General features: G+C 44.9%; 1 protein-coding gene across 1 annotated transcript; it reads left to right on the forward strand.

Annotated features, from left to right (window-relative positions):
- Nucleotides 1–121: 121 nt before the first annotated feature.
- Nucleotides 122–27,110, forward strand: LOC149870766 (uncharacterized). The gene is made up of 6 exons (XM_090036810.1): nucleotides 122–242; nucleotides 1,996–2,053; nucleotides 6,926–6,986; nucleotides 9,839–12,984; nucleotides 19,588–19,754; nucleotides 26,986–27,110. Exons 1-5 carry the CDS (start codon nucleotides 227–229, stop codon nucleotides 19,679–19,681), a joined length of 3,375 nt encoding a protein of 1,124 aa, XP_089892936.1. The 5' UTR covers nucleotides 122–226; the 3' UTR covers nucleotides 19,682–19,754; nucleotides 26,986–27,110.
- The last annotated feature ends 1 nt before the right edge of the window (nucleotide 27,111 follows it).

Genomic DNA, 27,111 nt, shown 5'->3' on the forward strand with positions numbered 1-27,111 from the left:
GTGGGGAGCCAGCCGCCGCTGCCCCGCCGGTAGGGAGGAGCGGATGCAGGCAGGGAAGGGGAGAGGCCCCGCCCTGTGCTGCAACGTCAATGGGTGCCCCGGTGACGTCAGAAAAGCCTCCCCGTGGCGTCATTCGCGTCCCGCCGGGGGCAGGGAGGGGGGCAGTGCGTGGGGCGGCAGCGCCCCCCACCGGCTGCCCGGCCAGCAAGGGGTCCAGGCTGGTGCAATGGGGGAGAAGAAAGGTGAGAGGCAGGCCGGCTTCCCCCTGCCCAGGGCCTCCACAGCCTAGGGTGGCAGTGGGATCTGCCCTCATCGGGGGTAGGCCCAGGTCCCGGTTGTGGGCATGCTCCCTCCCTCTGCTCTGCTCCCCACCCAGAGACCTTCATGGGTGTAGCATCGCTGTTGGGCAGGGCAGGCCAGGAGGGTGGGCTCAAAGCGGGACCAGCCAGGCTAGTAGTGCATGAGCAGGCCTGCTCACTGTTCATTCAGTTTTAATGCCTGTAGAGCTGAAGGACACCGGTACCAGCAAGAGCCACAAACAGCGTAGGCGAAAGCGCTGAACTTTTCGCACATCGCTGAGCAGTTTAGTTCTGACCTTCGGCACCCCTGCTCTTCCACTTGAGCGCAGGCACTGCTTTCTAGGGGATGTTGTGATATATGGGCTTGCAGTCTACACGGCAGACACTGCTATTGGCAAAAAGGGGCTTTTGCTACCATCTCCGAGTAATGTTCCCTTTACTGCAAAGGGTACGTTCCCATAGAGTAGGGCCCTGCTGCATCAGTGCCCAGTGTCATGAAAGCTTGGCAAAGATGGGGGAGCTGTAGTCCTCGCCTGGAAATGCCCAGGCCTGTGACTGGAGGTGAGAAAGTGCTGGGGTCTGTCAAGAAGCAGCAGCCTGGTTTCTTTCAGGGAGACGCCTCCCTGGGTGCATCTGTGGCATTTAATCCCGAGGGAAATTTTAATAAGCCTAGTACTGTCATTCAGCTTCGCTTTGCCTTCCTGAGGTTGAACAAGCTGTTCTGGATCTGTACTGATTCAGTCTATTTGCTACTTCTGCTGTACGACAACGCGTGAGAAGTTGCTGGCGGCTTAGAGTAGGAGGCTGTGAGGATCCTTCAGTGTGTCCCAGTCCTCTGAAGCCCCCTGAGCGGATCAGCAAAGTTCTGGATTTTGCACCAGGCACCGATGCATGCATAATGTTCAATCAGATCAAAATGCAGGCCCTCCATTGCTTATTCCTCTGAGAACTCTTTCATTGTAATATTATACGCTTACATACTCTGTGGGAAGTATTAGACCTTCATATTACCAACTCCCAAAGCTATCCCATGCATGAAATATGAAGCAATAATGTATCATGTACAACTTTCTCTTGCCTCATCTCACAGGCAGTAATAGTAAAATGGCAAAGGGGAAGGCTTTGCACAACTGGCACTGAGGGAAGGGCATAATAAGACAAATGGAGGAAAACAAGACAGACATGACAGAAGGTCAGATGAGACCTGAATTTTGCAAGGCAGGGATCATTGTGAATGGACCAGCTGTGGCTATGTTCCCCCCATCCTTGCCTACTCACTCTTGTCGCTGCCCTGATTTAGCAGAATTAGCAATGTTCAAAATGTTCTTTTCTGACTTTGGCTTAAAAGAAAAAGTTTCTGTCACGTTAACAGTGCAAGGAAGCAGTAGCTGTACTCCGACTTGGTTAACCATTTTAGGCCAAGTGCGAGTAACACTGGTTTAAATGAGCACATGGTAAAAATGGCTTTTCAAGTCACAGCACTGTCTGCATCTGGGCACCCACTATTGCAAAGGTGGGGGTCTTATAAATACTGTCTAAGAGAGACTGTTAGGTGTCATCACCAGTGTTTTAGGTTTTTAAAACTCATTTAGAGTTGGAGTTCAACTCAATAGCTTTCCCAGGTCTATGGTACAGTGGGATGAATAAAATGGAAGGCAAACGCTTGTCTTCATTCTTTTGCTGTTGTGTTTTAAAGGGAGCTGGAAGCAGTACTTTTGCTGTGCTGGTGCTCCAGACACTGTATCTTCCAGAAGGTAAGCCATATTTTTGTTTTTAAGGAACTGACTCGGCTGTAGGCTGGCTTCAGAAACCCATAAAGCCTATAGCCCTAGGGGGAAGAAGAGAAGTCCTTTACTAGGAAAGAATTGCCCTTGTTCCACATTTTACAAGTTTAGTAGAGGACCAGTTGCTGTGGCTCAGCAGCTCCTCAAAATGATGATCACTGTTGAGTTAATATTACTTCAGTCTGACCTGGATTGAATTTAAATCAGATGGTATTTATTCATATGTCATTCTCCACGAGACACTGTGTAGTATCTCGTATGCCACCAATTTCATCTCTCACCTCTCAGTGCTGGTTGAACTATGTTATCTGAACATAGTGTTGCTGGCAACACAGTGTATCATCTCAGTCCATCACCTGTGCAGTCGTTGTGGAAAAGGAGAAGAAACCATTCTGACCACAGGAACTTCATGTGTTAGAGTCTGTGGAGCAAAGGAATTATCACTCAATATGACTTTTTTGGACTTATTAGTGTTCTAGGCACTGTAAACACATGGGTAGACCCAGTCCTTATACCAAAGAGTTTACAGTCTAATACAGATTAAAAACAAATGAAAAAGGCAAGGGAAAAGGTATAACATATCAACAACATGATCAGAATGAAGATTAGCCACAGCTCATTAGTTCCATGGTTTAAAATATGCCCTTATTATATTGCAACATTTTAAGAAATGAAGCAAGGAAGAAATTGTAATTAGAGCATGTTGTTTATTCCCTTTGGCATTCAAACTGTATTGTAGTCCTGTACTTTTTGTAGTTGGCACCATCTGTTTTGATACCAAATAAGACCATAAATTGGTATGGCAGTAATTTTGTCTAGAATAAATTGTAACGGAGCTAAAGCACAGTACTTGTAGGCATTATTCTTTATACAATGCTCTTGTTCACCACTCACAGGTCATATACAATGCCAACAGTTACAAACAAGAGTTCAGCCTGACACAATAAACAGCCCTATTCTTTCCAGTCCATAACATGGGAAGCTTTTTTCCTAAAGCCTCTCAATTCCAGTCACCTCAGGAAAAACATGAGATGTCATTATGGAAGATAAAAGCATAGTTTGGTTTAGTGAGGCCTATGGGTTCCAAAACCTTTATCACCAGGGCCCTGGTTTTATCTGCAAACTGATGAGCTCAGGGCTGACCTTGTCCCAAATTAGAGGCCTTATGTTGGAGACAATGATACAGGCATCAGCTATTAAAGCAATCCTAGGACACTTGGCAGGTGCAGTTATTGCAGTGTCAACAATGGCATGTTTCAGGGAGATAGAGGAGGCTGTTTCAGTGCTCAGAGCTTCTTCAGCTGGGGAAAGAGTGGCCCAAACTGAGACCAGAGATAGCTTTACTCATATATCCTCCTTTCTTCCCCCCCAGGGACAGGATGGAGACAAAGGCTCAAGGGTGGCCTTTTCTCTGACCATTTCACTTTGATTTAGTTTTCATCCCCCCACTCCAAGACACACACATATTGTGTCCCTTCAGTCTTTCAGCAGCAAGATCCTGTGGCATCTGGCTGCTGCATCTCAAGCAGCTCCACCTTCCCAGGTGCCTTGAGGAAGAATAGGCATCCTTCATGTGAACAGTGTTGGCACCCATAAAGCCCTGCTAGCCATTAGGGCTTGCTGCTAGGTCAGGCCAGTCCCATCCCTCCTGCTGGATGTGTGAGGGAGGCTGCGGCACAGGCTGGGGTGAGCTCACAGAATGCCAGCCCTCCACAAGCCTGGCCTTCAGAGCAGCGCTTACCCCCATCCCAGGGGCACTGTCCCTATCCTATCTGTGTTGTAGGCTGCCAACTGCCTGTGTAGAGCAGCCAGCTCCTGAAAGACACTGTGAGGTACAGTCAGCTCCAGCCCCTGAGCAGCTGAGAGAAAGCTGGGGGGAAAGCCTGGTACCAGCTCTGAGCTCCCCCTTCCCTGCCGTCAGCACTGAAAGGGCAGGGGAAGCTTTGAGATGACTTTACTTGCCTTGTATTGTAAGCTCTGAGCCTCCCTCAGACAGACTTGAGTCCCCTGAATAGAATAAGACTGGTTCCCAAAGTCAGAGGCTTCTTTTCTGCCTGCAGTCCACTGGTAACAACTTTGCCTGAGTCCAGCAGTTGTGTCCCTGTCTGCTTTGGACATTCGTTTCAGCAGGACTGGGTAATCTAGTAACCCACAATTTTTCTGACTACAATGGCAACATAACTCTCATCCAACTTCCAAATGGTCAGATGCATTGACCCATACAGGTGCTCTAAGTTCCTGGGCATGCAAAGAGAAAAATCAAGAAGGCTAGGCATGATTTGAAATGCAACTGGCAAGGGTTTTTAAAGACAAAAAGGGATTCTCCAAGTATGTCAGAAGTAAGAGGAAAACCCAGGAAAGCATTGATCCCTTACTAAGGGTATAAAGCTACCTAGTTATGGATGGTGCAGAGAAGGCTGAAGTATTTAATGCCTTTTTTTTTGCTTCAGTCTTCACAAACAGAAGCAGCTACCAGATGATGAGTGCAGCTGGCAGCAAAGATAGGGAGCAAGATAAATAGCCCAGACTAATAGAAGAACAGGTCAGAGATTACTGAGATTACTTAGAGAAGTTGTGTGCTCCCAAGTTGGCAGGGCTGGATGGGATACAACCTAGGGTTCTGAATGTATTAGATGAGATATTGTCTATCCTCCTGAGAACTCGTGGAGGTTGGGTGAGGTCCTGGGTGACTAGAAAAGGGGAAAGATTGTGCCCATCTTTAAGAAATGGAAGGAGGAGGATCTGGAGTACTGCAGACCAGTCAGCCTGACTTCAATATCTGGGAAGAACATGAAACAGGTGCATGTCTTCAGAAAGTCTCTTGTGAAGCAACTAGAGGAAAACAAGGTGATCACTCAGGAACAATCAGCATGGATTCATCAAGAGCAGCAACTTGTGCCTGACCAACCTAACTTCCATCTATGATAATGTGATGGGCTCTATGGGGAGAGCAGTAGATGAGATATACTTTGACATGAGCCAGACTTTTGACACTAGTTTCCACAACAGTCTCAAGTTAAGGGAATACAGACTAGATGAAAGTACTGGGAGGTAGATACATAACCAGTTAGATCATCATGCTCAATACCTAGTTGAGAGGAGGTACCAATTGGGGTTCCTCAGTGATCTGTCCTGGATCTGGTATTGTTCAACACTTCATTAATGATTTGGATAATGGGACTGAGTACATGCTTAGCGAATTTAGTTAACACCGTGTTGGGTGGAGAGACAGACACGCTGGAGGGCAGGGATAGGATCCAGAATGACTTGATAGATGGGGAAAATGGTCTGCAATCAATCAGATGAAATTTTAAAAGGACAAATACAAATTCCTGCACTTGAGATGGAATAATTTTATGCACAAAAACAGACTGGAGAATGATTGGCTAGGCTGTGGCACTACAGAGAAGCAGCTTGGGGCTTACATTTGACCGTAAGCTGACTATGAGCCAACAGCTTGCCTCCGTTGCAAAAAAGCCAACAGCACTTGGGTTGTGTTAGCAGGAGTGTCATTTGCAAACCAAGGAAAGTGATTCCTCCATTCTATTCAACACCTGGAATAGTGTCCAGGGTCCCACAATTCAAGAAGGATGTGGTCAGATTGGAAAGAGTCCAGCACAGACCGATAACAATTATTTGAAGCCTGGAAAGCAAGACATATGTGTAAAGTCTGAAAGAACTAGGGTTACTTAGTCTGAAGAAGAGAAGACTGAGGTGGGATTTGGTAACAATTTTCAAATATCTGAAGGACAATTATAAAGAAGATGGGCATAGACCTTTCTCTGTAGCCTTATGGGACACGGGATTCAGAGCGGGTATAGTGGCATAGTTACAGCCCACCTTTTGGACTGTACTGCAGGAGCAGCAGCCAGGGCCTTTTTTAAAGTCCCCAAAGTAGGTAAGAACCCAGCCTATACCCCACTTTTAGCGCTCCTCCCTTTTCTTCTGTGCTCAGTGACAATTTCCCTTCCCTCCCATTCCCCACTTCACTGCTACCACTGCTCCCAAATGACTGGGTGAAGAAGCTCTAAAGCTGCTCTTGCCCCATCCTAGCAGTGCTGCATGGAGAGCTGGAGGGTTTGGAGGCTGATAAGTGGAGTTAGGATTCTTACCTGATTTGGGGATTTTCTGCTCTGGTGGGGAGGGGGTGAGGCTACAGCCACCCTTGTAGCACCAGTCAGTTCTCTCACACGACCTTTTAAAATCCTGGATCCACCTATGAGGGCCAGGGTTAGAAGCAATGACCTTAAACTGCAGCAAAGAAAATGTAAATTTGGAGATTAGGAAGAGTATTCCAACTATGAGGGTGGTTAAGCATTGGAACAGGCTACCTACAGAAATTATGAAATCTCTATTCTTGGAAACTTTCAAGAGCAGGTTGGCCAGACATTTGACTGGGATGGCTTGTCCTGCCCTGAGAAGGGGGTTGAACTAGATGACCTCAGAAAGGACACTTCCAGTTCTGTTTTCTTATGATCCTACTGAAAAAGCTTAGGTCTCAGCTTACCAGTTACCTACCCAGAGTCTGAAAGAAGAGATTTGTAGGAGATGTGAAGAAGGGGTTAGGGAAGGACTGGAAGACGATAAGGTGGTGGCAAGGAAAAAAACATGCAATGCACTGAAGTTACAATCCCTATTTGTGCCAAAGCATGAAGGACAGATGTTTGTTTTAAGTCATCTTAAAATAGCTAAAATCTTTGTCATGAATCATTTCCTTTCCATATAAAAGGTCTTCCTTGTTGTGTATTTGAGTATTAGATATTACTTGATCTTACTAATTAATTATAACATTGCTGGCAGTTTAACAAGCTCTAAATCCCTCTGTCCCATCCTGTATTGCAGTATCAGTATAAGCAGTGTTTTGCCAGAGGTGCCTGTAAAGGAGCCAGAAGAAATAAAACAGGTAAATATTGGCATGAGTTGAGGGACCTGCTGTGAGGAATTGTAGCTTTAATTACTTGTCCTGTCAAATAAGTGTCCTGTGGCACATATTACCGGATGATAATTACGTGGATTGAGTGCACTGCAAACAGAACCTTGTTTACTGCCAACCTGTTGAATTTATTTTGGTAACTGCAGGCACAGTCCGGAGTGCCTTTGGATTAAAAAATGCCTGACCCTATTTTCTGTAGGTGTGTGTGGGGGACAAAGAAAACAAATGGCTGTGGTCATGATATGTGCAAAAGAAATACATTAGCACCAAGTTACTCATCTGCTGTAATGGCAGGACAAGACAGAAATATGCAAGATGATTTGTGCAAGTGTTTAACTTGAAATCTGCATTCACCCTACAGATCATGTTCTAAGATGTCTCTTGCAGGAATGCAGAAGTCATAGCACTGTGACTCTGTTACAGCAATTGCATGACTTCCATGATTTTTTAAATTAGGGAGGAAATAGAAGAGGCATCCTGTTTTGTCCAAAGAGTCCTACCAGCACGGTACTGGCATCCCTCACAAGAAGATGCAAACCCTATGCTGAATCATTTTAGTTCTGAGTCACTGGGGGTTTCATGAACACCCGCAGTAACTGATTGGGTTTTGTCAACAAAAAACCTAAGGGCCATATTTTCAAACAAAAATAAGACACAGAGAGAAGTTAGCAACCCAGAGCTCCCTTGTGATACCTAATTGGAATGGTAAGATTTTCACATTGCTATTAGGAATGTGAGCAATTTCTATGGCAGTGGAGTTGTAGCACTCACAGCAGCGAGGACTGCAACAGGCAATTGCTGAAAGTTTTTCAAAGTCCTTAAGGAGAGCTGCTTGGTGCTGAGCAGTTTTGAAAATCTGCTCATTTTGTTCCAGTGCTTAACCAAGAGCTCAGATTCTTCTGAACATCTGGCCTTAAGCAGTAGTGTGACTGGTGGAGTGAGCAAGGCACAGCAAGCCCTAGGTGCCAATTCTGAGGTGACACGAGAATCCCGCCTTTACCCTTGGAAGTCTTTGCTATGGCAGGGGTATCCCCACACCCAGCAACGTGTCTGGAGGGGCAAGCAGAATGGTGCTCACCCCCAATGGGAGTCTTTGCCATAGCAGGTGCAGTCCTATGCTCAGTAGTAAATCTGGGGCGGGGACCAGTGAACGGAGCACCAGGAGCTGCTATGACAGCAGCAGTAGCAGCTGCCTCTACTGTGCAGAAAGCATGAGCAGGTAAGACTTCCCTTCCCCTCACCTCCCCCTGCACAGTAGTCAGCAGGTCCACGGGCCCGCCTGTAAGCCAGTTCTAGAATGAAGGGCTGATCTGGTTTGGATGCCACTTACAGCACGTGCCCTGGACCAGCTCCAATCACCACCTGCAATATGTGCCCCAGATTGACCCCACACACCCTGGACCATATACATCATGCCAGAGATTGCCCCTGCCTGGAGTGCTTGGGCCAGCTCTGACCCCATGTGTAGTGTGCATACTGTACATAGCATGCTCCAGACTGGCCTTACATGTTATGTGAGGAACTAGTCTGAGACCCATAGGTACCACTGTGAGCTGGATGATTGGACTCTGTGGGCCATATCTTTGCTCCCCTGGATGAGAGGAAACCTGAGGTCCCACCCAACCCTAGAAGTCTTTGACTCTGTGACATGTACCAAAGGCTTCCCCCAGTGAGCCGTACTGTAAATGGATACCTGACTAATTATGATACCAGACACAACACTTTACTGTATGTTGCTGGCTGCAGAAAGTGACCTGCCTTTACCACACTAGCCATGCAAGCCATGAGGCCTCAAAAAGACCTTTGAACTTGATCTTTGAGTTATCCATAAGGTAATAAATTAGTGACAAACCATTAAGGGTTAATTCCTACACCATTGCTCACACACATTGTTAGCATGCAGCAATAAACTCTGGCACAACATGCATCACAGTTTATTGCTCCTGGGCACGCTGTTTAAACGTGCACCCAGGACCAAAGCACATTGAGTCCGGTCAGAGCAGCCCTGGCTGGTACAAGGCCTGGGGGGTCAGCTTGCCAACCTGGGGCTGCTTTGACTTGGCTCAGCTTGCTGCAGATGAGCTGGTTGGGGCACAAGGGTGCTCCATTGTAGAGGGTAGTCCCCAGGCAGTCACTGTCTACATGTGTGCTGCTGCGCATGAGTAAACTCCAAAGCAGTATAGTTAATTAGTTTCTTATGGCCTAATAGGGTCATGTGTGTAGACATGAGATGTTTACTGCAGAGTAGATTAATTAGCTTCACAGTAAACATTTTATGTAGAAGCACCCACTGAGTAGGACCTTACTTTGCAGGTAACTTTCCAAAATCAATGGGGTACTTCCAGAGAAAGCGATATTCAAAGTACAGTATGGAAATCAGAAGCTGACCTGACACAAATCCATGTTAATGTTCTGAAAAGAGCCAATGTAGGTAGAAAGTCCTTGCCCCATTTAAATTCAGTAGGCTTTTACCCTAGCATTATAGGGAAACCCACCTGATGAGCAGTTTGATATTTATGCATTTCTTTGGCATGAAAAATGGCTGTTGCCTTCACTTGATTCCTAACCCCCCCAAATCAGCTGACCAAGACATTGCCTTGTGTCATGCTGCTCCATGACTAAAACAGCACTAATAGTTTGCCTGGGAATAATGTCCTGTCAGTTTCTTTGACTGTGCTTTACAGTATTGGCTTGTGTGGGGTACTAACCACAGTAGGTAAATAGGAATGAAAGAGGGGTATTTCTAGCTGTGAAACTTTCTGTTTTATTTGGAAAAATATAGGACTGTGTTTATGGTGAGTTTAGTTTTCTGTCTTTTATAGCAAGATGAAGAAGATGCGTTAAATGCTGATGCCCAGATACAAACCTCCTGTGTTGAAATTCCAGAGGGAAGTAGGTGGCGATGGTCACGAATACAAACTGAAGTCCAGGTGCAGACCTCAAATACTGAATTATCAGAAGAGGAGGTTTCATTGCCTTTTGAGACAGAGGCCCAGGTACAAACCTCATACCTGGAATTATCTGGAGAGGAAACGTCATTGTCCTCTCAAACTGATGTCGAAGTGCAAACATCTTTTGTTGAAATACCACCTGAAGATAAGTGGCGTTGGTCACGGCTGAACACTGAAGCTTACATGCAAACCTCAAATCTTGAGCTATCAGAAGAAGAAATTGCATCACAAACAGAGGTGGAAGTACAAACATCAGCTCTTACAATACCAAAGGAGGAGACATTCGACCCCTCAGAAATTGGGACCGAGGTAGAAATTTCAGATCTTGAATGGCCAGATACAAGGGTGAAGACTTTGTTTCCATTGTATGTTGAAGCTGCAGTGCAAACTTTGTATGTAGAAATACCAGCAGGGAATAAGTGGCGTTCATCACGACTGCAAATGGAAGCCCAGGTGCAAACCTCAAGTCATGAGTTATTGAAGAGGCTTTCTTCTGTTTTACAAACAGAAACCCAGGTGCAAACCTCACAACTTGCATTAATAGAAGAAAAAGAGCTTCTTTTACCATCAGAAACTGATGTCCAAGTGCAAACCTCAAACCTTTCAATAGCAGAATCAGAAGAGGAGGAGGTTCATATACTTGTGGAAGAGAAGCCTGTCCCTACAGCTCTAGCAGAAGCAGCTGTACAAACATCAAATATAGAAATACCAGCAGCAACCAAGTGGAGTATGTCACGACTACAAGCTGAGGCCCCAGGGCAAACTTCAGGCCCTGACTTATTGGAGAGGCTTTCTCCCCTCTCCCAAGCAGAGAGCCAAACACAAAGATTAAACCAGGAGTTACCAAAGACGCTTTCTTCCCACTTACAAACTGAAGCCCAGGTGCAAACCTCCAACCTTGTACTAACAAGAGTAGAAGAAACCCCCCTTCCGCATTTACAAATCGAGGCCGAGGTGCAAACTTCAGGCCTTGACTTATTGGAGAGACTTTCTCCCCTCTCCCAAACGGAGAGCCAAACACAAAGATTAAACCAGGAGTTACCAAAGAAGCTTTCTTCCCACTTACAAACTGAAGGTCAGGTGCAAAATTCAAAGCTTGCATTAACAGGAGCAGAGGAGGAGCCTTTGTTCCTGTCACAAACTGAAGCCCAGGTGCAAACCTCCAACCTTGTACTAACAAGAGTAGAAGAAACCCCCCTTCCGCATTTACAAATCGAGGCCGAGGTGCAAACTTCAGGCCTTGACTTATTGGAGAGATTCTCTCCCCTCTGCCAAATAGAAGGCCAAACACAAAGATTAAACCAGGAGTTACCAAAGAAGCTTTCTTCCCACTTACAAACTGAAGCCCAGGTGCAAACCTCCAACCTTGTACTAACAAGAGTAGAAGAAACCCCCCTTCCGCATTTACAAATTGAGGCCCAGGTGCAAACTTCAGGCCTTGTCTTATTGGAGAGACTTTCTCCCCTCTCCCAAACGGAGAGCCAGACACAAAGATTAAACCAGGAGTTACCAAAGAAGCTTTCTTCCCACTTACAGACTGAAGGTCAGGTGCAAAATTCAAAGCTTGCATTAACAGGAGCAGAGGAGGAGCCTTTGTTCCTGTCACAAACTGAAGCCCAGGTGCAAACCTCCAACCTTGTATTAACAAGAGTAGAAGAAGCTCCCGGTCCCCGTTCACAAATCGAGGCCCAGGTGCAAACTTCAGGCCTTGACTTATTGGAGAGACTTTCTCCCCTCTCCCAAACGGAGAGCCAGACACAAAGATTAAACCAGGAGTTACCAAAGAAGCTTTCTTCCCACTTACAAACTGAAGGTCAGGTGCAAAATTCAAAGCTTGCATTAACAGGAGCAGAGGAGGAGCCTTTGTTCCTGTCACAAACTGAAGCCCAGGTACAAACCTCCAACCTTGTACTAACAAGAGTAGAAGAAACCCCCCTTCCGCATTTACAAATTGAGGCCCAGGTGCAAACTTCAGGCCTTGTCTTATTGGAGAGACTTTCTCCCCTCTCCCAAACGGAGAGCCAGACACAAAGATTAAACCAGGAGTTACCAAAGAAGCTTTCTTCCCACGTACAGACTGAAGGTCAGGTGCAAAATTCAAAGCTTGCATTAACAGGAGCAGAGGAGGAGCCTTTGTTCCTGTCACAAACTGAAGCCCAGGTGCAAACCTCCAATCTTGTACTAACAAGAGTAGAAGAAGCTCCCCGTCCCTGTTCACAAATTGAGGCCCAGGTGCAAACATCCAAGCTTGCAATCCCAGAAGCAGAGGAGTTTCTCCTTACCCCATTCCAGACTGGCAATCAGTTGAAAATTTTGTACCTTGATCTATGTGAGGTGGAAGATGGTGCATCCCCAGCACAATCAGAAGAGAGACCCATTTCCTCCAGACTAAGTGAAGTTCAGACACAAACCTTATTTGTTGAAATACCAGTCGGCAATAAGTGGCATTCATCACAACTGCAAGCTGATGCCCAGGTGCAAACCTCCAATCTTGGGTTACCAGAGACAAAAAAGAAGTCTCCTTCCCTGTCACAGACTGAAATACGAAGGGAATCCTTCAGGCCAGCATTACCAGAGGCAAAGAAGGAGTTTTCTTCTCCACCACAAACTGAGGTCCAGGAGCAGACCTCGGAGCTTGGCTTACCAGAGATGAAAGAAGAGTCTCCTTCCCCCTTGCACACTAAGACCCAAGGCAAAACCTCCTGGCTTGAAATAACAGAAAAGGAAGAAGTGGCTCTGCCCAACCCCAAGATTGAAATGCGAGAAGCCAAGAAGTTGAATGAAGAGTCAAAGGAGAAGATGGAGTTGAAATTGCCACCCTCTGTTTATACTGAGGCCCATGTGCAGACCTCATATGTTGAAATACCCCTGGGAAAGAAATGGCGTTCATCCCGCTTATGTACTGAAGCCCAGGTACAAACCTCACACCATGAAATCCCAATGGCAAAGGGCAAGACTTTGCCCCCACAAGACACTGAGGTGCTTAAGAAGATCCCTGAGCGAGCAGCAACAAAAAAGTAAGTAGAACTTATTTTTTATTTTTGCCAGAATTTTCCTGTGATAAAGCTTAACATCAGTCTACCTCTGAACTTCTCATTTAGTCCAAAATTTTAGGAAGTTAATGCAATGGCAAGTTTTTTGTAGATTGGATGAATCGGGTTGAAAGTAAGCTGTAAGTTTGTTGTATCATCAGCCACCTATTTAGAAACACTTGCAGTTTGCATAACATAACGTTTTTGTATTTGTCCTTGGACCTATTTTGTTCAACATCTTCATTAACAATGTAGAGATTGGTATCAGAAGCGGACTGACCAAGTTCAACAATGACACCAAACTCTGGGGTAAAGCATCCATACTTGAGGACAGGAGGGCGATCCAGGCTGACTTTGACAGGCTCAGGAAATGGGCAGATGAGAACCTGATGGTGTTTAGCACTGAAAAATGCAAGGTTCTCCACCTCGGGCAGCGTGCTTATAGGCTAGGCAATGCTACGCTGGCTAGCACTACAGATGAAAGGGACTTGGGGGGTTATTATTGACCACAAGATGAACATGAGCCTTCAATGTGATGCGGCCGCTAGTAAAGCGAGCAAAATGCTGGCTTGCTTCCATAGATGCTTCTCAAGCAACTCCGGGGATGTCATTCTCCTATTGTACTCACCCTTGGTGAGGCCACAGCTGGAGTACTGTGTCCAGTTTTGGGCCTCACAATTCAAAAAGGATGTGGAGAAGCTTGAGAGAGTACAGAGAAGAGGCATGCGCATGATCAGAGGTCAGGAAAACAGACCTTATGATGAGAGGCTGAGAGCTATGGGGCTCTTTAGCTTGGAAAAGTGCAGGCCACCTATTAGTTTATAAGGGGTGTTCACTAGCATCTGGAGGAACGTTCATTCACCAGAGTGCCCAAGGGATGACAAGGTCAAATGGTTATAAGCTCCTCCAAGACCGTTTCAGGCTGGACGTAAGGAAGAACTTCTTTACTGTCTGAGCCCCCAAGGTCTGGAATAGCCTGCCATTGGAGGTGGTTCAAGCACCTACATTGAATGTCTTCAAGAGTAACTTGGATGCTTATCTTTCTGGGATCCTATGACCCCAGCTGACCTCCTACCCTTGGGGCAGGGGGCTGGACTCAATGACCTTCCGAGATCCCTTCCAGCCCTAATGTCTATGAAATCTATGAATTTGTAGCGTCACTGACTTTTTAAGGCCAGAATGGCCTTTAGACCATGTTTAATTGTACCTCTTAGGTACTGTGGACCATTAAACGTAACGCAGATATCCCTGTATGGGTGTATCTACGTGTGGATTTAATGTGCCTGAATTTTCTGACCAGAAAATTCAAGTGCACCTGCCTTGCTCTGTCCCCCTGCAACAGCCAGGGGGAGGTCCAGTTTTCTCCAGGTGCCAGCTCTGGGCTGGCAGGCCCCTGGGGTCTGGCCTAGATCTCCACAGGGTGTGGGAGAACTGTCCCAGCTGCTGTCCCAATTTCCATGTGGCTGGTAGAGCTGTCCTGACCACATGGAGATCAGGCAGATGCCTGGAAGCTGTGATGTGTCCCAATCTCCACTTAGCTGGAAGATGGCATCCCACTGAGCCGGGACAGCTCTCCCCATCCCCTTTGACCCCCTACTGCCTAGATTCACCAGGAGCAATTTGCTCCCAGTCAGTGTCTATTCATGAGGTACAGCGCATTAGTTAATGTCCTGGTTTTTCTAGTACCTGTATCTACAGGTACTAGAAAACAGTGCATTAGACTAATCTACTGAGCAGTAATTGCAGTGCACATGTAGGCAGTGATGCTTTACTGTGCATTAGTCTAATACACAGTAAAGTGTGTCGTGTAGATGCACCCTATGGTCATGTCCCCATGACCGTGCGTGTGTAGGGGGCATGCATTTACTGCAGGACAAATAGCAGAAACTTGTATTTGTGCTGCTGCTATTTGTCCCTGCACGTGCACTCTGGTGCATGGCAAAGGGTCCCAGGTGTGGTAGGAGAGACTGGGGCCAGCATCTGTGCTGGCCTCGGCAGCCTTTATTTAGGGTCCTAGGGGCCTCCTGGGGCAGCAGTGGTGCCAAGCCAGTCTCTTAGAGGCTGGCCAGTAGCCAGCGTGGCTCTGGCTGGCCAGGCTCTGGTTTCCAGTGGCGCATATTGCTGCCCTGTGCACCGTGCCACGTTTTTTTTTTCAGCATATTTTTTTTTTTTTTTATACGGGGATCTCTTAGTGTAAAAAAAAAAAAACCAACAACCCCAAACTGCTGCCCTGCAAGTTAGCAGTACAATGCATAGGTGCCGCATGTGGTTTGCGGTTCCTCAGACGGCTTTCAGGCACTATAAACCACACGTGTGTGCTCATAGGGATGCACCTTTTGAGTCCAATACCTTGTATTTGGTTAATGTGTAAATTGTGTTTGACTAAAGCATATTCTGCTGAAAGGCATCTAATCTCAATCTGAAAAAAATCAAGAGGTACAGAATCTACATGCTGACATCTACTGTTGGTATCAGGGGTTGTTGGGATCTCACAGTAAGAGTTGGATGTGGATGAGATAATCTGTAAGTGAATGGGTAACCTTGCTAGAGGGAGTATTGAGCCAACATACCAGGATCATTTTGGGAGGAACTATGCTGCTGTCTTCTTTGGAGACTTCCATTATTTCTATGCTATGAACCTACTCTATTCAAGGGTTGAATACCTGTTCCTCAGCCATACGCAAATGAATGCACAGGCCAGTGGGGCCTGAGCCTAATGAGGGGGTTTATTAGAAAAAATATATCTCTATATATACATAAAGTTTTTATATATATATCTACACTCCTAGTCATACACCAAAGGGAAGACCATAAACCTGTCACAAAATCTGCAACTGTGCACCTGTACAAAGGCCACCTGGCCAACCAAAATCATTACAATATTCACACCCATGCACTCACATACAAGTCTGCTGGTCTCTTGAACTAGGCTCTACAGTCCCTTCATCCCCACCCTGATGATGGGATCACAAACTTAGATCATTGCTGCTGCTGCTGCTGTTGCTGTCGCTATTGCTGTCCTCAGATCCGGTCATCTCTGTATCCTCTTCACTGTCACAGTCCGTTTCCCCGCGTTGGGGGTTTGGAAGATCCTGTGCTAAGTGTCTCTCTGCCAGGTCCATCCCCGTACCCAGCTGGCCCTCCCGCAGGCTATCTCGAAAGAGGTCCAGCAGGTCCAGGCCCACAGGTCGCAGAAGGTCAGGTAAAATTCTTTGGGTGGGTGGGTCATCTGACCCAGGAGTCAGTCGTACCATTCTTGAAACTCTGAAGGGTCCTCTCGAGTTCCTCTGGTGTCCAGTCTTCCAGCTACTGCTGTTCAGCCTTCCTGATGGTCTGGGTGAGGCTTCACAGGCACAGCTGCATGGCCTCTGGGTTCACTGGCCTCTTGGCATAGAGCTCCTGGTAGAAGGCAGCCACCATTGCAAGCATGCCATCCTTCATCTGGTGCTCCACTCCTTCTCTGTCCCTCAGGCATGTTATGGCCTCCTCCTTGCTTTTCTTCAGCCTGGAGAAGTAAGCAGACCCCCTTGCCAACTGCTTTAGGCAAGTCACTGCCTAGGGCAGTAACAGCAGTGTGTAGATGTGCTTGTAAGGGGCCAGGTCCCCAGCAGGTGTAAGTGGATTGTTATAATGTACTGTATGGAAGCAGAATGCAGCAATGCGAATTCAAGATTTGAAAGCAATAATAAATATAAGGCTCTTTTGATTTTTTTTTCCTTCTGATTTTTAAGCCTGTAAAGGAAACTTAGTCATGGATTTTGTTTTCAGGTTTTTTTAGCTGCTACCATGTTGGAAATAAAGAAATACATACAAGTACAGATTCTCATATAATCATTTGACACCAGGAACTGTGGCTTAAGGCTGAACATTAAATATCACAAGACTCGCGTTAAGTTACAAATGCTACTTAGTCTGGTGACACTTATTAGTCTCAGCTGTGTGTAAAGGCAGTAAGCTGGCATGGCAGGGTTGAGGGCATTAAGTTATAATGGTTCTTCACAACTTGACTGGCTTCTAGGTACAGGTCAAATGCTGATTTAGGCCCTTAAAGGCCTATAAGGCTAAAGGTCCTAGCTACCAAGTGCATGAGTTTGGTAGGTGATGAGCTCTTGTCTCTTGTCCCTTGATTTGGAGATTGGAAATAGGGCAGGATTCTGGGGCTCCCCAGTTGTCTGAAAGAGGCTGAGTTAATAAAATTTTTGGACTGTATTGCCAAGCCCTCTGTATTCTGATGGACTGAATTTTTAACTGAGGCCTAAATAGTAGACTGAATTTTCTTAAATGTTGGCAAAGCGGGGATTAGTTGTGTTAGGATTATTTATGGACGTGTACAAAAATGCTACATGCACATCATGCACATTTTACAGCACTGTAATTTAGGTTACTTTTTATAGCACTATAAAGTTACAATGCTCTTAAGCATGACAGAAGTACAGTGTTTAGAGGGGGGAGGGGAAGGGAGGGCCTTGGAGCTGCCCTGCACTTTCTAGGCTATGAGGCAGGGTGGTACTCTGCAGCCTCCTGGGGCTTCTCCACTGGTGAGAAATTTGACCAGTATACAGAAGTTATTCAAAGTGCTGTTGGTTGCTAAAGTGCTGTAAAATACAGTGCTTCAAATTTAATACCTCATTTAACAAGGGTTAATTTAAAGTGCTGTACTCATTTTTAAAGTGTTGTAAAGCCATGCACTTCTGTTAAGTCATGGCAATAAAGTGCCTTAAATGGTGAAAAAAACAACTGCTGTACGTACACACCTTATGAGCTCAGCGGCATTAGGCAATAGCGTTATTTTTTTCTGAAATTAGTAATAAATTAGAAATAAAATAAATGTATCCAATCACTTAATTGCTTTCAAGATTTCATAGACTTCAGGGCTGGAAGGGACCTCATAAGATCATCAGGTCCAGCTCCCTGCCCAAGGGGCAGGAAGTCAGCTAGGGTTAAAGGATCCCAGCAAGATAAGTGTCCACATGTTTCTTAAAAATGTCCACAGTAGGGGCTTGCACTACCTCTGGGAGGGGTGGGGTTTGTTCCAGGCCTTGGGGGCTCAGAGAGTAAAGAAGTTTTTCCTTATGTCCAGACTAAACCGGTCTTGCAGGAGTTTGTGACCATTGGACCTTGTCATCCCCTGGGGTGCTCTGGTGAACAGGCATTCTCCCAGATCCTGATGCACACCCCTTACATACTTATAGGCTGCCACCAAGTCACCCCTGAGCCTTTGCTTCTCCAGGCTGAAGAGTCCCATAGTTCGCAGCCTCTCTTCACAAGGATTGTTTTTCTGTCCTCTGATCATGCACGTGGCTCTTCTCTGGACTCTTTCAACCTTCTCTACATCCTTCCTAAATTGTAGAGCCCAGAATTGGATGCAGTACTCCAGCTGTGACTTCACCAAGGCCTAATACAGTGAGAGGATGACACCTTGGGTCTTGCTCGAGATGCATTGGTAGATGCAAACCAGTTTTGTTCACTTTGCCAGCTGTGGTATTGCATTGGTGGCTCGTGTTCATCTTGTGGTCAATCATGACCCCCAAGTCTGTTTCGATCATGGTGCTAGTGAGTGTAGCACTGCCGTGAAGTGGAACACCTTACATTACTCTGCATTGAATGCCATCAGGTTTTCATCTACCCACCTTGCAAGCTTATCAAGGTCAGCCTGGATCACCAGCCTATCCTTAACTGTGGATACTCTTCAACAAAGTTTGGTGTCATCAGCAAACTTAGCCAGTCCACTTCTGACACAAGTGTCCAGATCATTTATAAAGACATTAAAGAGTACAAGTCCGAGAATGGAGCCCTGGGGGACACCACTAGTTCCTGAGTGCCATGTTCATTCATTTGCATCAACTACCACTCTCTGGGTCCAACCTCAGAGCCAGTTCCCCCGCCATTGGATTGTGGAGTAGTCTAGGCCACAGTTGCTCCACTTTTCCATGAGGACATCATGGAACACCAGGTCAAAGGCTTTTTTAAAGTCCAAATATGATATCAACCTTTTTGCCCATTTAAAAATGATGTATATTAGTCATTATTATTATTATGGTTGATTTATTTCTGAAGAGGCAATTTTTCCTGCCTTTGGAATGATTGATTATACCAGTTAGCTGGTATTTCCCTACCAGTACTTTATCCTTGTCTAGTTCCTCAGTAGACTATTTATTTATTTATTCAAAATGGGCAGTTTGAGAGTTTTGTCAAATACAGATCAGTTAGAAGAAGAAACAGTCATCCATAGGTCCTGGAAAGCACAAGCATTTGCCTGTAACCAGCTCCATAAACAAATAATAACACGTTTGGTAGCCACTTTCATAGAGTGAGTCCATGGACTTTGCCTATCTGTTCTCAGCATTTGCAGATATGTGGAATGAAGGTTTCAGAACTGCCTAGGGGATTTGGATACCTAAGCCATGTTAATTTTAGGCACAGCTGTGAGTTGACAGTTGAAAAGTCTCAGCCAAGGTATCTCACAGTAGACCTACCCAAACATCCCCACCTCTCTAAGTGGTTCCACCTGATGGTTGAAGAGGAGCACCTATGACCAGGCAGAGAGAATTACACCCGTTTCTTTTATTGTTTGTTTTTCCATTGCAGGTTGGCAAGATCCCCGATGCGAACAACACCAGTGTCTGTGCATTTGCACGTAAAGATATCTCCGCAGCGCCGGAATGGCAATAAAAAGAACTAGTGAAAATTTGATTTTAAACGAATAAAACTTGGAGAAATGCCATTGAGTTAACCTGTGAGAGATTTTTCTGAAGGTAACATCTCGGGGCACGCCCTAAAAGTGGGAATGTACGTTTCCCCAGGGATGAACAGCAGTGGCACAATATGTGCCGCTGCTATTTGTCCCCAGGGAACCCCTGTGCATGCATGCTCTGGTGCACAGCATGTTGCCCTGGGTGGACTAGGGGTGGCTAGGACCAGCTCCTTACCCGGGGGCCTCTGGGGGCTGCAGCCACAGCAGTCCTGCAGCATGGAGCTTGGCTGACAGCTGGAGTGTGGCTCCGGCTGGCCAGGCTCTGGTTTCAGGTGGCATATGCTGCTGCCATGTGTGCCGCCCTGCTTTTTTTTTAGGTGTAGGGTTTTTTGACACCAGGATCTCCTGATGTCTACTCCCTTCTCCTCCCCTGCACTGCAAATGAGCTGCGTGGGGACCACCTGCATGTGCAGTACTTGTATGGTGCAGCACCACATACTGCATGTGCACACCTGTTTGGACATGCCCTCAGAGTATGAAAGGAGAGGGCTAGCTCCTTGGCTGTTGAGCATCAGCATAACTTCCTTGAAGTCCTGTAATTCATACACACAATGGTATTTGCCATCTCATTCTTACACAATTTGGGATAGGTTGCTAGTGTGAGGTTTTATGCTGCACATCAAGCATAGCTCTACCAGTACAAGTCTGACAAGCACCAAGAGTTTTGCACTGGTTCACATACGCAAGTGGCTGGCCAGCAGTTGTAGAAGTTATGACAAATTCCCAGGTTAGACAACACCCTAGACTGGGCATGACTTATTAGCATAAAAGCATAATCTTGCATTTTACTGCACAGTAACACACATGCCACTGCAGATATTTCAATTTGAGGCAAATTTTATAGGCTTAAGCAATTACCGGTGCTCGTTGTTAGAAGTCAATGAGCATTTAAATTATAGACCTTGCTTCCTTTATCTGATCATTTCCTCAATAAAAAAAATTATTGTGGAACTTATATTTCACCTAGCTATCTTCAGTCCAGAAGCTGCTTTTCCTGAATAATTAAAGGAAAACTTGAAAGTTTTTTGGCAGTAACGCTGGCTGAAGATTTTTTTTCCAGTTGTTCAGAATCTTTTTGGCTTTTGATGACAAAACTGTTTTAGGGAAAAAAAACAGAAATGTCATATGGAGGAAAACACCAGTTCAGAACTTAAGCCTGCACTCTAAAAATTTAGCTTGGGCTCCAGGTTCATAGGTTGGTGTGGGAAACAACTCTGAATGTCCTAACTTTTTATGACCCTGAAAAACCTGTAGCTGCTAAACACAGTTGGGATTATATAGATTTCTAAGATATTTAAACCTTGTAACACTAGAACTGTGAAACAGGTCTGATATCCACAGAAACATGACAGCTTTCAAATCCGGTTTTCTCTTTGTTTTTGTTTGCTGACCAAGACTAAACTAAACTTTATCCACTAATCCTCTTAAAAGATCTTTTTTCATCTTTTTGGATTAGAAGAAACTTGATTAGCACCTTTAAGGTGTGACCATTAAGAATATTGGAATTCAAAACCTTTTGGGTCTATTAGAAGCAGCTCTACTTTTTCAGAGAGATATTTATTATAAGGGAGAATTTCAAAAGCACCTAAAGGATTTAGTAATACAACACTGATTGTGAGCAGGATTTATGCTTCTAATTCTCTTGGGACTTGTCTACCTAGGAAAAGTTTACCAGTTACACTGAAACAGATACTGTTTCTTATGTGGAAAATCTTCCTAACATCCAAGAAGGCTTTTTTTCACTTGAGCTTTACCTGAAGCAAACAAAACTAACCTCAAAAGACACCATGATTCCAGAATATAAGTGTCTATATCAGCGGGTCTCAAACTTTTTGGACTCAGTGCACCTCTTTAGACTTAAGGCACCCACTTCTAGTTCTAACTTGTTTTTTGACTATCGAAAAAATAAAAGGACAAGTTTTCTGTTGCAGAGAACTTAAAATTCCCACAGAAGGTCAGGATGCTTTTAGCATTATGGTTTCCTATTTGAAGTCTCTGGGTGCATCTAGACGAGTGTGCATTTGCAGTTTGTGACACTACAGACCAGTCTACAGCATGGCAAACTGCAAGCATTGCACATGCAGGCATTTACCACATTGCTAATTTGCAGTGCGGTGGGGTTTTTTGACACTGGGAGATCCAGTTGTAAAAAAAAAAAAACAAAAAAAAAAACCCCACACCAGAAAAAAATGGAGTGGCACATATGGCAGCAGTTTGCACTGGAGCCTGGTCAGCCAGAGTCATGTTCCGGCTGCTGCCCAGGCTCCGCGTGCCTGGATCACCGCTATTGCAGCCCTGAGAGGCTTCCAGGTAAGGCTGCTGGGGCCAGGCCAGGTGCTGGTCCCAGTCTCTCCTACCCCATCCCAGGGCAACTTGCTACATGCAAAGTAGGCATGCAGGGGCATATTAGATTGCTTTTACAGCAGTAGGATCTAAATCAAAGTAGCCATATTACTCAAATATGTGCCACCGCTAGTTGTCCCTGGGGAACGTTCTCGCTTGTGGGGACACACCCTCCATCTTTATCTCATGATCATGTTTGCATACCTAGCAATGCTAACATTGCATAGCACCCCTGAAAAGAACTCAAGGCACGCTTGTTGAGAATCGCTGATCTATATGAAAAGTGCACTGGTATAACCATCCTTTTAAAAGCCTTAGGTTATACTTGCAAAACCTGCATAGATAAAAACTAAAATAATGTTGAAAATCTTGCCCCATGATCACTTTACTAGCCTGCTTTAATGATAGAATTACCCCAATACTCTAAGGCTTAAAAAAATGTTGAGATTGAGATTTGATACACTAAGGACAAAATTTAAAAAACCGGGGATATGCAGCTAGATTCCTGCTTAGGTTGATTCATAAACATTTTGATTTTCAAAAGAACTGAGGACCCAGGGGCTGCCAACAAAGTCAGTGGGAGCTGTGACATACTGTTCAGTTTTTCTGTAAATTGTAAAATATGAATGGTGGGTAGCGGTGTCTCTCTTGCCTGTCTTGGGAACTACTGCATGCTTGGAAAATGAAGCTATTATTTAAGGGTCAGATTTTCTGAAGATCACAACTCTTGTTTAGGCACCTGAATGAAATGCCTAGTGTTTTAAAAAGTCTCAGCACCCAGAAAATTTTCATGAGTCTTGATGGGAGCCATAGCGGCCATGCCCATTTGAGAATCTGGCACTGTTTTAAGTGTCTAAATTGAACTGGGCTCTTCTGAAAACCTAGCTCTGGTACTGGCAATTGAGCCTTTGGCTTTGACAAACACTTGTAATGCAATCACGGTGTTCCCACCCATGGAGATAATCTCGACCATTTAGTCAATGGAGCATAACAAAGTGATAAATAATTCCAGAAAATAGCCCCATTGAAGCGTGTGATGGTTCCTTCTCATATTACTCTCTATCCATGTAAGAGCTCTGTTCCAAGTGGAGCTTATTTAAGCTCTCTTTGCTTCATACACAAGTGCTCTCACCAGGGGAAAGATCAAGTAGGTAGCAATAGGAGAGAGCATGCAATGGGGAATACTGTATGTTGGCGTGGCAAACTGCATTTTAGTATGAAGAAAAAAATGTCCAAATATATCTGTCTCTATTAGGAGGTTGTGCTAGGTAAGAAAAATTTTCATGATTTTGCATTTTGCTATGAGGAATTTGTCTCTTATGTTTTGTTTAACTCATTATAAATTTTATATCGCTTTTACAGCAGTAGGATCTAACTCTAACTAGTAGTAGTGGTAGTAGTAGTAATAATAATAATAACAATGGTTAAGTAAACCAAAGCCCTGATCTTGCAACTGTGTTAGTGTTTGTGGATATCTTTGTATGGATCTGGTACAAGACTGAAGCCTGAGAATCATGCTTTTTTGGTAGATGGGGAAAAGCTTGTAAGCATGGGCTTGCCTACATGGCTAAATTGGTCTGAATAGCTCCCTGTAACTCCCCTCCCAGGGATAATGTGCCCACTTTGTTCTGGAGTAAGAATCACTTCTTCCATGGTAATCATGTAGCTTGTGAGCACACTTATTATTCCAGAATACAGCATCTCTTATTATAGAATAGAGTATCCATGTGGAGAGCTCTCCCAGAACAATTAGTGCATGCTGGTAAAAATTAACCAACGAAAACTCATGCATGGGTTGACTTAAACTTACATTTTTGGTGTTAAGATACACATACCTGCCTAACTGGTAGGAACTGAAAAACTGCTTGTTCAGTTTAAGACTTAGGCATTTTTATTAAGGCAACTGTCATAAACTACTTAGGCTTGGGACACAGTTTACTCTTTCGGAACAGACTCTTAATTTAGCTCAGATTCAAGGATTTGGGAATTGCTATCAGTTGAAAAAAACCTTAACTCTGACAAAGGCCAATCCTTCCAAATTTGAGCACCTGAAGTTAGGCACTTGAATTTATACAGGCAGTCCTTAGACTTATGACACAATTAGTTCCTGAAAACCGAACCTTAAGTCAAAATGTTGCAACTCAAAACTGATTTTACCATAGGAGACAACATTATAAATGGGGGAATTGGTTCCCAGACTAAGGCCCAAGACCCTATTTTCACCAAAAATGCTCCAGAATTTTGTACTTGATCAATTATAGATTAGTAATATAGCTACATTAATGCATTTATATTGTAAATACCAATCATGTTGATTTGGAAGGACATCTTTGAGGTGACTTTACTGGACATTTTGAAAGGCTCTTGGCTGGACTTTTTGAAGGGTTCTTGGCTAGAGTCTTCTCAGGAGTCTTGTCTGCAGGTTTTTTCTGGAGTCTTGTTTGCTTTCTTAAAGAAAGTGTCCAAGAAAGTTTGGACAGATTTTCTCCAGGTAGATGGGTGACACAGCGAACTTATTTGGTGGTGTGGCTTGGTGTAAGATCAAGTGTTGTAAAGTTGAAACAGTGTCAGTTTATAAATGTTGTAAGTGCAAAACGTTGTAACTCGAAACGTTGTAAGTCGAGGACTGCCTGTATTCACAGGGGTTTGCTGATGCTGAGAAGGGTGTGAGATTCAGTAGAGCACAACTATGTTGGGTGTATTGCCAGAGAGCCAGCCTGTCAGTGAGTTGGGTGGAGATGGATCTCTTATGTCCAGCTATTCTTCAGGTAGCTAAGAGGAAAGCGTGTGAGTTAGGGCAGCTATGGGAATAGAGACCTTTTAGCGCAGATGTTGCTGTTCATTTTTGGGGAGGACTAAGCTTGCTCACCCCAGCTTCTCCCAGTGTTCCTCCACCAGAAAAGAAAAGTGCACTCCTTCCAAACCCATCACAGTTTTGCTGATTCTGGTAAGGTTCAGTGGAGGGGCAAACTCCCGCCTCTTGTTCTTGCTACATGGGCCAAACTTCTGCAGAGCAGGAAGCCTCCCCAACAGACCTAGTAGATGCACTGGAAGGTAGAGCTAGGATTCAGACAGACCTAGACAAATTGGAGGATTGGGCCAAAACAAATATCATGAGGTTCAGTAAGGACAAGTGCAAATGTCCTGCACTTAGAATGGAACAATCCTATGTACAAGTACAGGCTGGGGACTGACTGGCCAAGCAGCAGCTCTGCAGAAAAGGGTATAGGTGTTATAGTGGACACAATAAGCCAAATACAAGCCAACAGTGCGCCCTTGTCGTGAAGAAGGCTAATGGCATACTGGGCTGCATTAGTAGGAGCTTTGCCAGCAGAATGAGGGAAGTGATTATTCCCCTCTTCATCACTGGTGAGGCCACATCTGGAGTAGTGTATCCAGTTTTGGGCCCTTCACAATAGAAAGGATGTGGACAAATTGGAGAGCGTCTAGTGGAGGGCAGTGAAAATGGTTAGGGGGCTGGGGCACATGTCTTGTGAGAAGAGACTGGGGGAACTGGGCTTATTTAGTCAGGAGAAGAGAAGACTTAGAGGGGATTTAATAGCACCCTTCACTACCTGGAGGGGGTTCCAAAGAGGATGGAGCTAGACTGTTCTCAGTGGTGACAGATAATGGAAGAAGGAGCAATGGTCTCAGCAAGGGAAATTTAAGTTGGTTTTTAGGAAAAGCTTTCTCACTAGGAGGGTAGTAAAGCACTGGAGCATGTTACCCAGAAAGGCTGTGTCATTTCCATCTTTGGAGATTTTGAATACCTGGTTAGACCTTGGTTGGGATGATAAAGTTGGGGCTGGTCCTGCTTTGAGCAGGAGGTTGGACTAGATGCCCTCTTGAGGTCCCTTCCAACTCAGATTTTATATGATACTATGACCTAGAATAGATAAGTGTTATTAGCCTCAACAACCTTCCCATTTAAGAAGGCTTTATTTAGCACCTCCAGCCCTTCCTACACAAGGCCCCTAGCTCTGGTGGCATGATCCTGCATCCAACTTCACAGGTTCCCCAAGGAAAAGAAACCTCTCTTCAGCATGCCTGCAAGCAAACAGACCTCCTAGCACTATATGTAACAGTGCCATCTGACAGTTGGCTGTCAAGTGTATTTCAGCTTCCTTTTCTCCCAAGAAAGGAGGACATTCCCAGACCAAAAAATAAATTAAATTAAAAGTTAACATGAATACCAGAAACATTAGTGTAAATAAAATGCCAAGTGTGGTAGTTACAGTAACAGGAGCAATATAGTTAGAAAAGCTAACTTTTTTTAAAGAAAGACGTGATACTAGAGGGTGGTCAACCTGTTACATGAGTGTCACAAATGGCACAAGCAGTCTTTGTATGTGACACATGTCAGATCAGGATGGGGACAGGCAGCACAGCAGTAGATAAGATGGGGGCAGAAAGCAGAGCGGGAGTTATGGCAGGGAGCACAGGGTATAGAACAGAAAACAAAGCAGCAGATTGGTTTAAAGATGGGAATCAAAGTGACGCTCGAAAGGTACAGGGTTAATTTGTGGTACATCAGCTAAAAAGGTTGGCCCCAATTGTGATAATACGTGTGATAAACCTGTGAAGAGTAGCAGAAGGTAAAGCATCATTCGTTCCCTAACAAATCTACCCATGTGGAAGCAACTTCAGACATCCCATACTTATCATTGTTTCTATAATAAATATGTTTTTTTTAGGGGATATTATAAAGTAGACAAGTAAAACCAAAGGGGCGAATGACATCCCTGTATATAGGGCTGAGGCAGAAGCACTATTCTGAGGACTTGAATAGTAGTTAGGGCTTCTGCAGACATTTTGCACAGGGGTGAATGTGGAAGGGAGAGTGTGAAACAAAGAAAAAATACTGTATCTCTTTTTTTTTTTTAATGCAGAGGCCCATGTTGCATATGCGCTCGTGGAGTCATCAACTACACTATATATTTATGAAATACTCTTTGTCTGGAGAAGTAGCCTGTTCTTCCTTAGGAGCTCTGGGCCAGGGATGATTCCATAGGATC

This window comes from Crocodylus siamensis, chromosome 2 (genome assembly GCF_052110815.1).
Source record: "Crocodylus siamensis isolate JL-2025a chromosome 2, ASM5211081v1, whole genome shotgun sequence".
NCBI lineage: Eukaryota > Metazoa > Chordata > Crocodylia > Crocodylidae > Crocodylus > Crocodylus siamensis.

What these genes read in the sequence shown, in the direction of transcription:
- LOC149870766 (XM_090036810.1), top strand. An exon ending in GACACTGTATCTTCCAGAAG is followed by an intron (nt 2,054 to 6,925) that starts GTAAGCCATATT and finishes CCTGTATTGCAG; the next exon opens with TATCAGTATAAGCAGTGTTT. An exon ending in GAGCGAGCAGCAACAAAAAA is followed by an intron (nt 12,985 to 19,587) that starts GTAAGTAGAACT and finishes TTTCCATTGCAG; the next exon opens with GTTGGCAAGATCCCCGATGC.